This window comes from Pristiophorus japonicus, unplaced genomic scaffold (assembly GCF_044704955.1).
Source record: "Pristiophorus japonicus isolate sPriJap1 unplaced genomic scaffold, sPriJap1.hap1 HAP1_SCAFFOLD_154, whole genome shotgun sequence".
Classification (NCBI taxonomy): Eukaryota; Metazoa; Chordata; class Chondrichthyes; family Pristiophoridae; genus Pristiophorus; species Pristiophorus japonicus.
The window spans coordinates 893,421-909,970 of record NW_027251217.1 but is presented as its reverse complement, the minus strand read 5'-3'; the positions used below and the strand labels follow the sequence as shown (position 1 = coordinate 909,970).

The window sequence follows — 16,550 nt, the reverse complement described above, 5'->3', positions numbered from 1 at the left end:
TATGGGTAGAGCTGCAGAACACTAAAGGGCAAAAAACGTTAGTGGGAGTTGTGTACAGACCTCCAAACAGTAATAGTGATGTTGGGGAGGGCATCAAACAGGAAATTAGGGGTGCATGCAATAAAGGTGCAGCAGTTATCATGGGTGACTTTAATATGCATATAGATTGGACTAACCAAACTGGAAGCAATACGATGGAGGAGGATTTCCTGGAGTGCATAAGGGATGCTTTTCTAGACCAATATGTCGAGAACCAACTAGGGGGGAGGCCATCTTAAACTGGGTGTTATGTAATGAGAGAGGATTAATTAGCAATCTCGTTGCGCGAGGCCCCTTGGGGAAGAGTGACCATAATATGGTGGAATTATGGAGAATGAAGCAGTTAATTCAGAGACCATATCCAGAACTTAAAGAAGGGTAACTTTGAAGGTATGAGGCGTGAATTGGCTAGGATAGATTGGCGAATGATACTTAAGGGGTTGACAGCGGATGGGCAATGGCAGACATTTAGAGACCGCATGGATGAACTACAACAATTGTACATTCCTGTCTGGCGTAAAAATAAAAAAGGGAAGGTGGCTCAAACGTGGCTATCAAGGAAAATCAGGGATAGTATTAAAGCCAAGGAAGTGGCATATAAATTGGCAAGAAATAGCAGCGAACCTGGGGACTGGGAGAAATTTAGAACTCAGCAGAGGAGGACAAAGGGTTTGATTAGGGCAGGGAAAATAGAGTACGAGAGGAAGCTTGCAGGGAACATTAAAACGGACTGCAAAAGCTTCTATAGATATGTAAAGAGAAAAAGGTTAGGAAAGACAAACGTAGGTCCCCTGCAGTCAGAATCAGGGAAGTCATAACGGGGAACAAAGAAATGGCAGACCAATTGAACAAGTACTTTGGTTCGGTATTCACTAAGGAGGACACAAACAACCTTCCGGATATAAAAGGGCTCAGAGGGTCTAGAAAGAAGGAGGAACTGAGGGAAATCCTTATTAGTCGGGAAATTGTGTTGGGAAATTGATGGGATTGCAGGCCGATAAATCCCCAGGGCCTGATGGTCTGCATCCCAGAGTACTTAAGGAGGTGGCCTTGGAAATACCAGATGCATTGACAGTCATTTTCCAACATTCCATTGACTCTGGATCAGTTCCTATGGAGTGAAGGGTAGCCAAAGTAACCCCACTTTTTAAAAAAGGAGGGAGAGAGAAAACAGGGAATTATAGACCGGTCAGCCTGACATCGGCAGTGGGTAAAATGATGGAATCAATTATTAAGGATGTCATAGCAGCGCATTTGGAAAGAGGTGACATGATAGGTCCAAGTCAGCATGGATTTGTGAAAGGGAAATCATGCTTGACAAATCTTCTGGAATTTTTTGAGGATGTTTCCAATAGAGTGGTCAAGGGAGAACCAGTTGATGTGGTGTATTTGGACTTTCGGAAGGCTTTCGACAAGGTCCCACACAAGCGATTAATGTGCAAAGTTAAAGCACATGGGATTGGGGGTAGTGTGTTGACGTGGATTGAGAACTGGTTGGCAGACAGGAAGCAAAGAGTAGGAGTAAATGGGTACTTTTCAGAATGGCAGGCAGTGACTAGTGGGGTACCGCAAGGTTCTGTGCTGGGGCCCCAGCTGTTTATATTGTACATTAAATGATTTAGACGAGGGTATTAAATGTAGTATCTCCAAATTTGCGGATGACACTAAGTTGGGTGGCAGTGTGAGCTGCGAAGAGGATGCTATAAGGCTGCAGAGTGACTTGGATAGGTTAGGTGAGTGGGCAAATGCATGGCAGATGAAGTATAATGTGGATAAATGTGAGGTTATCCACTTTGGCAGTAAAAACAGAGAAACAGACTATTAGCTGAATATTGACAGATTAGGAAAAGGGGAGGTGCAACGAGACCTGGGTGTCATGGTACATCAGTCATTGAAGGTTGGCATGCAGGTACAGCAGGCGGTTAAGAAAGCAAATGGCATGTTGGCCTTCATAGCGAGGGGATTTGAGTAAAGGGGCAGGGAGGTCTTACTGCAGTTGCACAGGGCCTTGGTGAGGCCTCACCTGGAATATTGTGTTCAGTTTTGGTCTCCTAATCTGAGGAAGGAAGTTTTTGCTATTGAGGGAGTGCAGCGAAGGTTCGCCAGACTGATTCCCGGGATGGCTGGACTGACATATGAGGAGAGACTGGATCGACTGGGCCTTTCTTCACTGGAGTTTAGAAGGATGAGAGGGGTTCTCATCGAAACATATAAAATTCTGACGGGACTGGACAGGTTAGATGCAGGAAGAATGTTCCTGATGTTGGGGAAATCCAGAACCAGGGGACACAGTCTAAGGATAAGGGGTAAGCCATTTAGGACTGAGATGAGGAGAAACTTCTTCACTCAGAGAGTTGTTAACCTGTAGAAGTCCCTACCGCAGAGAGTTGTTGATGCCGGTTCATTGGATATATTCAAGAGGGAGTTAGATGTGGTCCTTACGGCTAAAGGGATCAAGGGGTATGGAGAGAAAGCAGGAAAGGGGTACTGAGGTGAATGATCAGCCATGATCATATTGAATGGTGGTGCAGGCTCGAAGAGGCGAATGGCCTACTCCTGCACCTATTTTCTATGTTTCTATTAGACTGGGTGGGATATATGGGTGGGGTATTAACAGTAATGGGCAGTGAGCAGGTTGAGATTAGACTGGGTGGGATATTAACAGTAATGGACAGTGAGCAGGTTGGGATTAGACTGGGTGGGATATTAACGTAATGGGCAGTGAGCTGGAGGTTGGGATTAGACTGGGTGGGATATTAACAGTAATGGGCAGTGAGCTGGAGGTTGGGATTAGACTGGGTGGGATATTAACAGTAATGGACAGTGAGCAGGTTGGGATTAGACTGGGTGGGATATTAACAGTAATGGGCAGTGAACAGGAGGTTGGGATATTAACAGTAATGGACAGTGAGCAGGTTGGGATTAGACTGGGTGGTATATTAACGTAATGGGCAGTGAACAGGAGGTTGAGATTAGACTGGGTGGTATATTAACGTAATGGGCAGTGAACAGGAGGTTGGGATCAGACTGGATGGGATATTAACAGTGATGGACAGTGAGCAGGAGGTTGGGATCAGACTGGGTGGGATATTAACAGTAATGGACAGTGAGCAGGAGGTTGGGATCAGACTGGATGGGATATTAACAGTAATGGACAGTGAGCAGGAGGTTGGGATCAGACTGGGTGGGATATTAACAGTAATGGACAGTGAGCAGGAGGTTGGGATCAGACTGGGTGGGATATTAACAGTAATGGACAGTGAGCAGGAGGTTGAGATTAGACTGGGTTGACTAATTATCCAACTCCCCTTTGAAAGCTACGATTGAATCTGCCTCCACCATCCTTTCAGGCCGTGCATTCCAGATCCTAACCACTCACCGCCTAAAAAGCAGGTGTTCCTCATGTCGCTTTTGGTTCTTTTGCCACTCACTTGTGCTCTGTGTCCTCTGTTTCTTTACCCTTTTGACAATGGGAACAGTTTCTCTACCTACTGTGTCTAGGCCTTCATGATTTTGAATGCCTCTATCAAATCACCTCTGAACCTTCTCTGCTCTCAGGAGAAACAACTCCAGCTTCTCTCGTCTATCCATGTTACTGAAGTCCCTCATCCCTGGAATAATTCTCGTTAATCTTTTCTGCACCCTCTCGAAGGCCTTCACATCCTTGCTAAAGTGCAGTGCCTAGAATTGGCCATGATACTCCAGTTGAGGCTGAACCAGTGTTTTATAAAGGTTCATAACTTGCTTGTCTTTTGTACTCTGTCTCTATTTATAAAGCCCAGGATCCCGTAGCTTTTATAACGGCTGTCTTAACCTGCCCTGCCACCTTCAATGATTTGTGCACATATACCCCACGTCTCTCTGTTCATGCACCACCTTTAGAATTGTTTAGTTTATATTGCCTCTCCTCGCTCTTGTTATCAAAATGTATTACTTTGCAATTTTCTGTATAAATTTCATCTGCCACATGTCCACCCATTCCACCAACCTGTCTCTGTCCTCTTGAAGTCTATCCCTATTGTCATCTGCACATTTTAAAATTATGCCCTGTACACGCAAGTCCAAGTCATTAATATATGTCAAGAAAAGCAGTGATCCTAATACTGACCCCTGGGGAACACCACTACTCTCTGTTTTCCCGTAATTATTATTGCCATTTAGTTCTACTCCATCACAGGCTGTTTGCATGTAATTTACTAAAGTGCCCTCCCAGGGAGGGACACTCCACGGCAATCTCTAACATGCTCATTGTGCCTCTTCCCAAGTTGGAATTGGCCCCCAGTGATGTATGGTGGAGAATCAAACACCTCCCAGGCATCGGGTTTTATAACCTCACAATATTTTTCAGTTAGTATCCCTGTTTGGATCTCACACATTTTAACCGTTTTAAACTTTTGCTTTTGTTCTTGAAATGCCCCATTTACTCTGCAGATGACTCTTGTCCTCTCTCAGTTCCTGAGTTTACTTTAAGTAATTTCCAGGTCAGTCAACTCATGACCTTCCCTCTAACTTCTGTTTGTTGTCTCTGGTCTCTCCTATTCCCAGTCCCACTAAAACTGTTCCCATTTTGTTCCACTCCAAACAAGAATTATAACCGAACCACTGCTCTGTCCTTTGTACAGAGACTGATGGATCTGCTGGGTACTTTCATCACTTCGTATCATTGTTTCAGATTCACAATATGTTCAATCTTATCAAATTCTTTCCTATTTGGCCAGTTTTTCTTCTGCAACATTCTATGTTTCTAAAGATTGGATACCCTGCCAGTTATGTGATGTTTAAATAACCCAAACTCACTCTGTGTCCCGACCTCTTACCCGATGTTCTTGTCCAGTGAAATGCCACGCGTAAGTTAACAACGAGCTAACTCCATCTACCCCTCCCTCCATCGCCTGTTCCAGTCTGTCCCGGTAGAATTTCGTCAACTGAAACAGCTGGTAATCGTCGCACTGTGTCAAGAACTCAGTGGATGGAGATTTCGGATCTGTGAACACCAATGGAGAAAGCTAAACACATTATCCACTTTGTATCCGGGCGGCAACATTTCCGCTGATACCAAACGGTTGGAGTCTCTAGTAAACCACATTAACAAACACCTTCTGAAACCCCATATACACCCCATCGATCTATATAGTTACGTCCCAACAAAACTGTATCCTCATATTTTCGGACATTGGACTGGTGACTGGAAACGATGTATAACTTGGATACGTGCTATATTCTGCCTATGGGCAAGGCAAATGCTCGACATTAAACACCCTTAAGGGAAAAGCATTAAAGAGGGAGAAAGAAGAAACTGATCTGGACATTCTCGTGCATACATCTCTAAAGCAACAGCATGAAGCAATAGCTGCAGCAAATAGGGTGTTGGGTGCATCCGTAGGACAATTGAGTACAAGATGAAGCATCATATTTTATTCTCGTACAAGACCTTTGTGAAGGGCTCGCTTGGAATACTGTGTCCAGTTTTGGTCTCCTCATATGGTGGGTGATACGGAGTCTTCCAAACAGGTACAAAGGAGGGAAATTAGACTCACTCCCAGTATACAGCATCTCGGTTATTCAGAGAGGTTAAAAGAATTAGGACTCTTCACTTTAGGGAAGCGTAGAATTAGGGGTGATCTGATTCAGGTTTATATGATGTCGAAGCAAATAGATTGTGTTCCAGTTGACAGTTTGTTCTGGGAGGAACAGGGGTCACAATGTTATGTTGTATAAGGCCAGATTTAAGTTAAATATCAGGATGTGGGTCTTTCGTGGACCTCTGGAACAGGCTGCCATCTTGTGTGGAGGATGCTGACTCATTGACCGAAGTGAGAGCAGGACCTGTTTCTGTTTGGGCAGACATCACCTCTTACACCCGGGAGGCACTTCACGGGACCCAGTGCAAGAGTGACCTACTGGATGAGTTTCGATCGCCTAGATGGGTCGGAGAGGAATTTCCCAGATTTTTATTCCCCAAATTACCCTTTTTTCACCTCACCCACACGTTTTTGGTTGGGGTAGGATGAAAACATATCGCAATTGCGTGGGAAAGGCTGGATGGACCAAAGGGTCTTTACCTGTCCCTCATTTTTCGTAAGTTCGAAGAATTGTCAAATATGACGTCTACAGCGAACCCGTTCCAGCCTGCCCTCATCATCCTTATTGAAGTGGAGAGAGATTATAAAATGTTGCTGTACAGAGGGACCTGGGCGTCCTTGTGCATGAAACACAAAAAGTTAGTATGCAGGTCCAGCAAGTGATCAGAAAGGCCAAAGGAATGTTGGCCTTTATTGCAAGGGGGATAGAGTATAAAAGCAGAGAAGTCCTGCTACAACTGTACAGGGTATTGGTGAGGCCACACCTGGAGTACTGCGTATGATTTTGGTTTCCTTATTTAAGAAGAAATATACTTGTATTGGAGGCAGTTCAGAGAGGGTTCACTAGGTTGGCTTCTGAGATGAAGGATTTGACTAATGAAGAAAAGTTGAGCATTTTGGGCCTATACTCATTGGAGTTTAGAAGAATGAGAGGTGATCTCATTGAAACACGTAATTTACTGGGGGCTCGAAAAGGTAGATGCAGAGAGCATGTTTCCATTCATGGGGGAATCTAGAACAATGGGGCACAGTTTAAAAATAAATGGTTGCCCATTTTGAACTGAGAAGGAGGAGGACTTTCTTCTCTGAGGGTTGTAAACTGTGGAATTCTCTGTCCCAGAGAGCTGTGGAGGCTGGGTCATTGAATATATTTAAGGTGGAGATAGGCAGATTTATGAACTATAGGGGAGTCAAGGGTTATGGGGAGAGGGCAGGGAAGTGGGGCCAAGATCAGATCAGCCATGATCTTATTAAATGGCGGAACAGGCTCGAGGGGCCAAATGGCCTTCTCCTCCTATTTCTTATTTTCTTATGTATAGCTAAATGCTCACTAATTCGACCTGTATTTACAATCCACAACAGCCAATTGGACCCTAGTTTGATTCTCTCTCCATATTATAACAGAAACATTGTTTGGGCTCCTTCAGTCCGTCTGTGTATTTTTAATATCAAACTAGGATTGAAAAATTGTGGTCAGAGTCCCTCCTATCTCCTTTCCACTTTGCTTTAACAGTATGTGTGCATATATATATATATATACACACACATATATATATATATATATCTCATCATAGGCAGTCCCTCGGAATCGAGGAAGACTTGCTTCCACTCCCAAAGTGAGTTCTTTGATGGCTGAACAGTCCGATACGAGAGCCACAGACCCTGTTACAGGTGGGACAGACATTCGTCGAGGGAAGGGGTGGGTGGGATTGGTTTGCCGCGCGCTCCTTCCGCTGCCTGCGCTTGACCTCTTCACACTATTTGCGTTGAGACTCGAAGAGCTCAGCGCCCTCCCGGATGCACTTTCTCCACCTCGGGCGGTCTTCGGCCAGGGTCTCCGAGAGGCAGCATGTCAGCGAGAGGCGGGAGCAGCGTGAGTGAGGCCTATAAAGGCCCAGCGGGAGTTCCTGAGGCAGCAGTCAGCGAGAGGCGGGAGCAGTGTGAGTGAGGCCTACAAAGGCCCAGCGGGAGTTCCTGAGGTGGGAGCAGCGTGAGTGAGTCCTATAAAGGCCCAGCGGGAGTTCCTGAGGCAGCAGTCAGCGAGAGCAGTGTGAGTGAGGCCTATAAAGGCCCAGCGGGAGTTCCTGAGGCGGCAGCAGTCAGCGAGAGGCGGGAGCAGTGTGAGTGAGGCCTATAAAGGCCCAGTGGGAGTTCCTGAGGCAGCAGTCAGCGAGAGGAGGGAGCAGCGTGAGTGAGGCCTATAGAGGCCCAGCGGGAGTTCCTGAGGCGGCAGTCAGCGAGAGGCGGGAGCAGTGTGAGTGAGGCGTATAAAGGTCCAGCGGGAGTTCCTGAGGCAGCAGTCAGCGAGAGGCGGGAGCAGCGTGAGTGAGGCCTATAAAGGCCCAGCGGGAGTTCCTGAGGCGGCAGCAGTCAGCGAGAGGCGGGAGCAGCGTGAGTGAGGCCTATAAAGGCCCAGCGGGAGTTCCTGAGGCAGCAGTCAGCGAGAGGCGGAAGCAGCGTGAGTGAGGCCTATAAAGGCCCAGTGGGAGTTCCTGAGGCGGCAGCAGTCAGCGAGAGGCGGGAGCAGCGTGAGTGAGGCCTATAAAGGCCCAGCGGGAGTTCCTGAGGCAGCAGTCAGCGAGAGGCGGAAGCAGCGTGAGTGAGGCCTATAAAGGCCCAGTGGGAGTTCCTGAGGCGGCAGTCAGCGAGAGGCGGGAGCAGTGTGAGTGAGGCCTATAAAGGCCCAGTGGGAGTTCCTGAGGCAGCAGTCAGCGAGAGGCGGGAGCAGTGTGAGTGAGGCCTATAAAGGCCCAGTGGGAGTTCCTGAGGCAGCAGTCAGCGAGAGGCGGGAGCAGTGTGAGTGAGGCCTATAAAGGCCCAGCGGGAGTTCCTGAGGCAGCAGTCAGCGATAGGCGGGAGCAGACTGAGTGAGGCCTATAAAGGCCCAGCGGGAGTTCCTGAGGCGGCAGTCAGCGAGAGGCGGGAGCAGTGTGAGTGAGGCCTATAAAGGCCCAGCGGGAGTTCCTGAGGCAGCAGTCAGCGATAGGCGGGAGCAGACTGAGTGAGGCCTATAAAGGCCCAGCGGGAGTTCCTGAGGCAGCAGTCAGCGAGAGGCGGGAGCAGTGTGAGTGAGGCCTATAAAGGCCCAGTGGGAGTTCCTGAGGCAGCAGTCAGCGAGAGGCGGGAGCAGCCTGAGTGAGGCTTATAAAGGCCCAGCGGGAGTTCCTGAGGCAGCAGTCAGCGAGAGGCGGGAGCAGCCTGAGTGAGGCTTATAAAGGCCCAGCGGGAGTTCCTGAGGCAGCAGTCAGCGAGAGGCGGGAGCAGTGTGAGTGAGGCCTATAAAGGCCCAGCGGGAGTTCCTGAGGCAGCAGTCAGCGAGAGGCGGGAGCACTGTGAGTGAGGCCTATAAAGGCCCAGCGGGAGTTCCTGAGGCGGCAGTCAGTGAGAGGCGGGAGCAGTGTGAGTGAGGCCTATAAAGGCCCAGCGGGAGTTCCTGAGGCAGCAGTCAGCGAGAGGCGGGAGCAGCGTGAGTGAGGCCTATAAAGGCCCAGCGGGAGCTCCTGAGGCGGCAGTCAGCGAGAGGCGGGAGCAGTGTGAGTGAGGCCTATAAAGGCCCAGCGGGAGCTCCTGAGGCAGCAGTCAGCGAGAGGCGCGCTTGTGCAGCTGCAGCGGGGACAGAAGGCAAAAGAGAAGTAGAAAGAAATCGAAAGGTGATGTTACAGCCAAGGGGGTAAGTGATTGGTAAGTAGCTTTTTGTTTTCTTTTCTATTTCAGTCAGTAACCTGCAGCATTGTTGTTGCCAAATTAAGTTTATCTAAGGGTTAAGTCATGGCAGGACACCTCGGATACGTGTTATGCTCCTCCTGTACTATGTGGGAAGTCAGGGACGCTTCCGGTGTCCCTGACGACTACGTGTGCGGGAAGTGCAACCGACCGCAGCTCCTGAAGGACCGCATTGCGGCACTGGAGCTGCGGGTGGATGAACTCTGGAGCATCCACGATGCTGAGAATGACATGAATAGCATGCTTAGCGAGTTGGTCTTACCGCAGGTAAAGGGTACACAGCCAGATAGTAAATGGGTGACCAACAGGAAGAGCAGTGCAAGGAAGGTAGTGCAGTGGTCCCCTGTGGTCATCCCCCTGCAAAACAGATACACCGCTTTGGGTACTGTTGAGGGGGATGACTCATCAGGGGGGAGCAGAGCAGCCAAGTTCATGGCACCGTGGGTGGCTCTGCTGCACAGGAGAGCAGGAAAAAGAGTGGGAGAGCTAGAGTGATAGGGAATTTGATTGTAAGGGGAATAGATAGGCGTTCCTGCGGCCACAACCGAGACTCCAGGATGGTCTGTTGCCTCCCTGGTGCAAGGGTCAAGGATGTCTCTGAGCGGGTGCAGGACATTCTGAAAAGAAAGGGTGAACAGGCAGTTGTCGTAGTGCATATAGGTACCAACGATATAGGTAAAAAATGGGATGAGGTCCTAAAACATGAAATTAGGGAGCTAGGAGCTAAATTAAAAAGTAGGACCTCAAAAGTAGTAAGCTCAGGATTGCTACCAATGCCACATGCTAGTCAGAGTAGGAATCGCAGGATAGCTCAGATGAATACGTGGCTTGAGGAGTGGTGCAAAAGGGAGGGATTCAAATTCCTGGGACATTGGAACCGGTTCTGGGAGAGGTGGGACCAGTACAAACCGGACGGTCTGCACCTGGGCAGGACCGGAACCAATGTCCTAGGGGGAGTGTTTGCTAGTGCTGTTTGGCAGGAGTTAAACTAATATGGCAGGGGGATGGGAACCTATGCAGGGAGACAGAGGGGAATAAAATGGAGACAGAAGCAAAAGATAGAAAGGAGAATAGTAAAAAAGGAGGGCAGAGAAACCCAAGGCACAAAACAAAAAGAGCCACTTTACAGCAGAAAACTAAAGAGTCAAAGTGTGTTAAAAAGACAAGCCTGAAGGCTCTGTGCCTCAATGCGAGGAGTATTCAGAATAAGGTGGACGAATTAACTGCGCAGATAGCAGTTAACGGATATGATGTGGTTGGCATCACGGAGACATGGTTCCAGGGTGACCAAGGCTGGGAACTCAAAATCCAGGGGTCTTCAGCATTTAGGAAGGATAGACAGAAAGGAAAAGGAGGCGGGGTGGCGTTGCTGGTTAAAGAGGAAATTAATGCAATTGTAAGGAAGGACATTAGCTTGGATGATGTGGAATCGGTATGGGTGGAGCTACGGAATACCAAAGGGCAGAAAACGCTAGTGGGAGTTGTGTACAGGCCACCAAACAGTACTAGTGAGGTTGGGGACAGAATCAAACAAGAAATAAGGGATGCGTGCAATAAAGGTACAGCAGTAATCATGGGCGACTTTAATCTCCATATTGATTGGGCTAACCTAACTGGTAGCAATACAGTGGAGGAGGATTTTCTGGAGTGCATTAAGGATGGTTTTCTAGACCAATATGTCGAGGAACCAACCAGAGAGCTGGCCATCCTAGACTGGATGATGTGTAATGAGAAAGGACTAATTAGCCCCTTGGGGAAGAGTGACCATAATATGGTAGAATTCTTTATTAAGATGGAGAGTGACAAAGTTAATTCAGAAACTAGGGTCCTGAACTTAAGGAAAGGTAACTTTGATGGTATGATGCGTGGATTGGCTAGATTAGACTGGCAAATGATACTTAAAGGGTTGACGGTGGATAGGCAAACCTTTACAGATCATATGGATGAACTTCAACAATTGTACATCCCTGTGTGGAGTAAAAATAAAACGGGGAAGGTGGCTCAACCGTGGCTAACAAGGGAAATGAAGAATAGTGTTAAATCCAAGGAAGAGGCATATAAATTAACCAGAAAAAGTAGCAAGCCGGAGGACTGGGAGAAATTTAGAATACGGCAGAGGAGGACAAAGGGTTTAATTAAGAGGGGGAAGTTTCATGTTCAGCCATGAACTCATTGAATGGCGGTGCAGGCTAGAATGGCTGAATGGCCTGCTCCTGCACCTATTTTCTATGTTTCTATGTAAAATAGAGTACGAGAGGAAGCTTGCCGGAAACATGAAAAATGACTGCAAAAGCTTCTGTAGATATGTGAAGAGAAAAAGATTTGTGAAGACAAACATAGGTTCTTGCAGTCGGATTCAAGTGAATTTATAATGGGGAACAAAGAAATGGCAGACCAATTGAACAAGTACTTTGGTTCTGTCTTCACAAAGGAAGACACAAATAACCTTCCGGATGTACTAGGGGTCCGAAGGTCTAATGAAAAGGAGGAACTGAAGGATATCCTTATTAGGCGGGAAATTGTGTTAGGGAAATTGATGGGATTGAAGGCCGATAAATCTCCAGGGCCTGATAGTTTACATCCCAGAGTACGTATGGAAGTGGCCCTAGAAATCGTGGATGTATTGGTGATCATTTTCCAACAGTCTATCGGCTCTGGATCAGTTTCTATGGACTGGAGGGTTGCTAATGTAACACCAATTTTTGAAAAAGGAGGGAGAGAGAAAACGGGTAATTATAGACCAATTAGCCTGACATCAGTAGTGGGGAAAATGTTGGAATCAATCATTAAGGATGAAATAGCAGCACATTTGGAAAGCAGTGATAGGATTGGTCCAAGTCAGCATGGATTTATGAAGAGGAAATCATGCTTGACAAATCTTCTGGAATTTTTTGAGGATGTAACTAGTAGAGTGGACAGGGGAGAACCAGTGGATGTGGTGTATTTGGACTTTCAAAAGGCTTTTGACAAGGTCCCACACAAGAGATTGGTGTGCAAAATCAAAGCACATGGTATTGGGGGTAATGTACAGACATGGATAGAGAACTGGTTGGCAGACAGGAAGCAGCGAGTCGGGATTAACGGGTCCTTTTCAGAATGGCAGGCAGTGACTAGTGGAGTGCCGCAGGGCTAAGTGCTGGGACCCCAGCTCTTTACAATATATATTAATGATTTGGATGATGGAATTGAGTGTAATATCTCCAAGTTTGCAGATGACACTAAACTGGGTGGCGGTGTGAGCTGTGAGGAGGACGCTAAGAGGCTGCAGGGTGATTTGGACAGGTTAGGCGAGTGGGCAAATACATGGCCGATGCAGTATAATGTGGATAAATGTGAGGTTATCCACTTTGGGGGCAAAAACACGAAGGCAGAATAATATCTGAATGGTGGCAGATTAGGAAAAGGGGAGGTGCAGCGAGACCTGGGTGTCATGGTTCATCAGTCATTGAAGGTTGGCATGCAGATACAGCAGGTGGTGAAGAAGGCAAATGGTATGTTGGCCTTCATAGCTAGGGCATTTGAGTATAGGAGTAGGGAAGTCTTACTGCAGTTGTACAGGGCCTTGGTGAGGCCCCACCTGGAATACTGTGTTCAGTTTTGGTCTCCTAATCTGAGGAAGGACGTTCTTGCTAGTGAGGGAGTGCAGCGAAGGTTCACAGACTGATTCCCGGGATGGCAGGACTGACATATGAGGAGAGACTGGATCGACTGGGCCTGTATTCACTGGAGTTTAGAAGGATGAGAGGGGATCTCATAGAAACTTATAAAATTCTGACGGGACTAGTCAGGTTAGATGCAGGAAGAATGTTACCGATGTTGGGGAAGTCCAGAACCAGGGGACATAGTCTTAGGATAAGGGGTAAGCCATTTAGGACTGAGATGAGGAGGAACTTCTTCACTCAGAGAGTTGTTAACCTATGGAATTTCTTACCGCAGAGAGCTGTTGATGCCAGTTCATTGGATATATTCAAGAGGGAGTTAGATATGGCCCTTGCGGCTAAAGGGATCAAGGGGTATGGAGAGAAAGCAGGAACGGGGTACTGAAGGAATGATCAGCCACGATCTTATTGAATGGTGGTGCAGAGACGAAGGGCCGGATGGCCTACTCCTGCACCTATTTTCTATGTTTCTATGTTTCCCAGGTGTCAGTGGTGATGTCGCACTTTACTAAGGAGGCTTTGAGGGTGTCCTTGTAACGTTTCCGCTGCCCACCTTTGGCCCGTTTACCACGAAGGAGCTCCACATAAAGCATTTGCTTAGCGAGTCTCGTATCTGGCAAGCGAACTACGTGGCCTGCCCTGCGAAGCTGATCAAGTGTGGTCAGTGCTTCAATACTGGGCATGTTAGCCTGGATGAGATTACTGATGTTGGTGCGCCTGTCCCAGGGGATTTGCAGGATCTTGCAGGGACATCGTTGGTGATATATCTCCAGCGACTTGAGGTGTCTACTGTACATGGTCCATGTTTCTGAGCCATACAGGAGGGCGGGTATTACTACAGCCCTGTAGACCATGAGCTTGGTGGTAGATTTGAGCACCTGGTCTTCAAACACTCTTTTCTTCAGACGTCCGAAGACTGCACTGGCGCACTGGAGGCGATGTTGAATCTCCGCGTCAATGTCTGCCTTTGTTGATAAGAGATTCCCGAGATATGGGAAATGGTCCACGTTGTCGAGGGCCGCGCTGTGAATCTTGATGATTGGAGGGCAGTGCAGTGCGGTGGGGACAGGCTGGTGGAGGACCTTTGTCTTACGGATGTTAAGCGTAAGGCTCATGCTTTCATATGCCTCAGTGAATACATTGACTATATCCTGGAGCCTCAGAGTGTGCGCAGACGCAGGCGTCGTCCGCATATTGCAGCTCAACGACAGAGGTTGGGGTGATCTTGGACCTGGCCTGGAGGTGGCGTAGGTTAAACAGCTTCCCACTGGTTCTGTAGTTTAGTTCCACTCCAGCAGGGAGCTTGTTGATTGTGAGGTGGAGCATGGCGGCGAGGAAGATTGAGAAGAGGGTTGGAGCGATGACACAGCCCTGTCTGATCCCGGTCTGGACGTGAAGTCCAGTCACTGATTAGGATAAACGTATCCTATTTTACCCAGAACCAACTCCTTCTCTACCATTATTTTGAAATATGGACCCACATCTTCCTTTAGTACACCAACATTTTCAGTCCACCATCATTTTTAGAAACTAAAGGAAATATTTTGTATCTCCCCAGAACTGCATCCTCTACACCAGTTTCCCCCAGCTCTCCCACTTTCTCACATCCAGAGCTTGCTGGTCTGCAAATTCCATCCAGAACTGTGCTGTTTCCCTTCCTATTGCTGGACTGCGTACACCTTGATTCTCTATTAACAGAGCTGCCTGGGAAGCCCTTATGTTCTAAATCTCTCCGCCTCTCTCTGTCCTCCTTTCAGCTGCTCCTTAAACCCTACTGCTGTGAGCAAGCTCTTGTTCACCTGTCCTAATATCTCCTTGTGTGGCTCGGTGTTACATTTTGATTTAGAACGCTCCTGTGAAGCGCCTTGCGACGTTTTATTACATGAAAGGCGCTATATAAATGCAAGTTTGTCCTTCTTGATGTTCCTCCGCCGTCATAAGAACAAAACAAATTGAAGCAGGAGTAGACCATTTGGCCCCTCGAGTAAAACCATTGTTGTTGGTGGGTTCAGATTGATGCCTTCCCATCCCTTCTCCCTGAAATCACCCTCGTGCCCCAGGAACATGAACCCTTCCCATCCCTTCTCCCTGAATTCACTCTGGTGCCCCAGGAACATGAACCCTTCCCTTCCCTTCTCCCTGAACTCACTCTAGTGCCCCAGGAACATGAACCCTTCCCTTCCCTTCTCCCTGAACTTACTCTAGTGCCCCAGGAACATGAACCCTTCCCTTCCCTTCTCCCTGAACTCACCCTAGTGCCCCAGGAACATGAACCCTTCCCTTCCCTTCTCCCTGAACTCACCCTAGTGCCCCAGGAACATGAACCCTTCCCTTCCCTTCTCCCTGAACTCACCCTCGTGTCCCAGGAACATGAACCCTTCCCTTCCCTTCTCCCTGAACTCACCCTAGTGCCCCAGGAACATGAACCCTTCCCTTCCCTTCTCCCTGAACTCACCCTAGTGCCCCAGGAACATGAACCCTTCCCTTCCCTTCTCCCTGAACTCACTCTAGTGCCCCAGGAACATGAACCCTTCCCTCCTTCTCCAGCCCTGCAGCCTCACATTGACCTGCCTCATATTTCCCTCCAGAAACAGCCCAGTGCAAAACCATCCGGAGACCTCCAGCTTAATGACTTGTTTTTTTAGTTTAGTGCTTCACTCTTAATGTGTCCTCTATAAACATATTTCTCTCCATGTTATTGGTTCAGACCATGGCTATTGTCTGCTCTCCTTTCCTTCCCAGAGATAGTCCCACCCATTCCAGGATGCTCTTCCCTCTGGCACCAGGGAGGGATCTTACCATTCGGGACTGGCTCAGGGCTGCAGAGGAGTCTGTCTATATTCTCTACCACAGAAAGTTGTTGAGGCCAATTCACTAAATATATTCAAAAAGGAGTTGGATGTAGTCCTTACTACTCGGGGGATCAAGGGGTATGGCGAGAAAGCAGGAATGGGGTACTGAAGTTGCATGTTCAGTCATGAACTCATTGAATGGCGGAGCAGGCACGAAGGGACGAATGGCCTACTCCTGCACTTATTTTCTATGTTTCTATGTCTCTATGTCTATTACCCTGACTAAAAAATCTCCCACCACTATCGCTCTCCTAATCCTGTGCCCCACCTGCCTCTCACCGCCCCCCCCGGTCCCACTCGGGGTGGCTTCCTGCTCCCTGGTGCCACACTGTTGCTCAGGAAGGCCCACCCCCCTGAGTCACTGTCTCTATCCACCTCACACTCTCCAATACCAGGTATCTATTGGACAGTTCCAGTACTCAGGGGCTCCCTCCACCTGCGACTGCAGTGCCCTCCAGATAGTCACTCATTTCCCTCTTTCTACTCAGCCCCTGTCCTGTCCCCTCTTCCTGTGTGAGCTGCCGGTTCTTGCTCGAGATCCTGAACCTTGGTCAGGACAGAAATTGGATTTGAAGTATTTTGTGAACCTACCGGTGTCCATTCCCATTCTCTTTGAAGATGTTGGATCTTCTCCCCAGTTTGGACCTTCAGCCATGGTGGTGACAGGCGTTCCCAGGTCCTGATGCTCTGGAATA

At 48.1% G+C, this 16,550-nt stretch overlaps 1 protein-coding gene across 1 annotated transcript in view; it reads right to left on the bottom strand.

The window, feature by feature from the left end:
- The window catches only part of LOC139242941 (NACHT, LRR and PYD domains-containing protein 3-like), a 44,538-nt gene that overhangs the window by 25,753 nt on the left and 2,235 nt on the right, over nucleotides 1–16,550 (bottom strand). The window contains exons 2-3 of the mRNA XM_070870593.1: nucleotides 16,447–16,542; nucleotides 4,857–5,023 (exon numbers count right to left, since the gene is read on the bottom strand). Of these exons, the coding sequence (XP_070726694.1) occupies nucleotides 4,857–5,023; nucleotides 16,447–16,510 (231 nt within the window). The 5' untranslated portion in view covers nucleotides 16,511–16,542. The remainder of the gene's footprint in view (nucleotides 1–4,856; nucleotides 5,024–16,446; nucleotides 16,543–16,550) is intronic.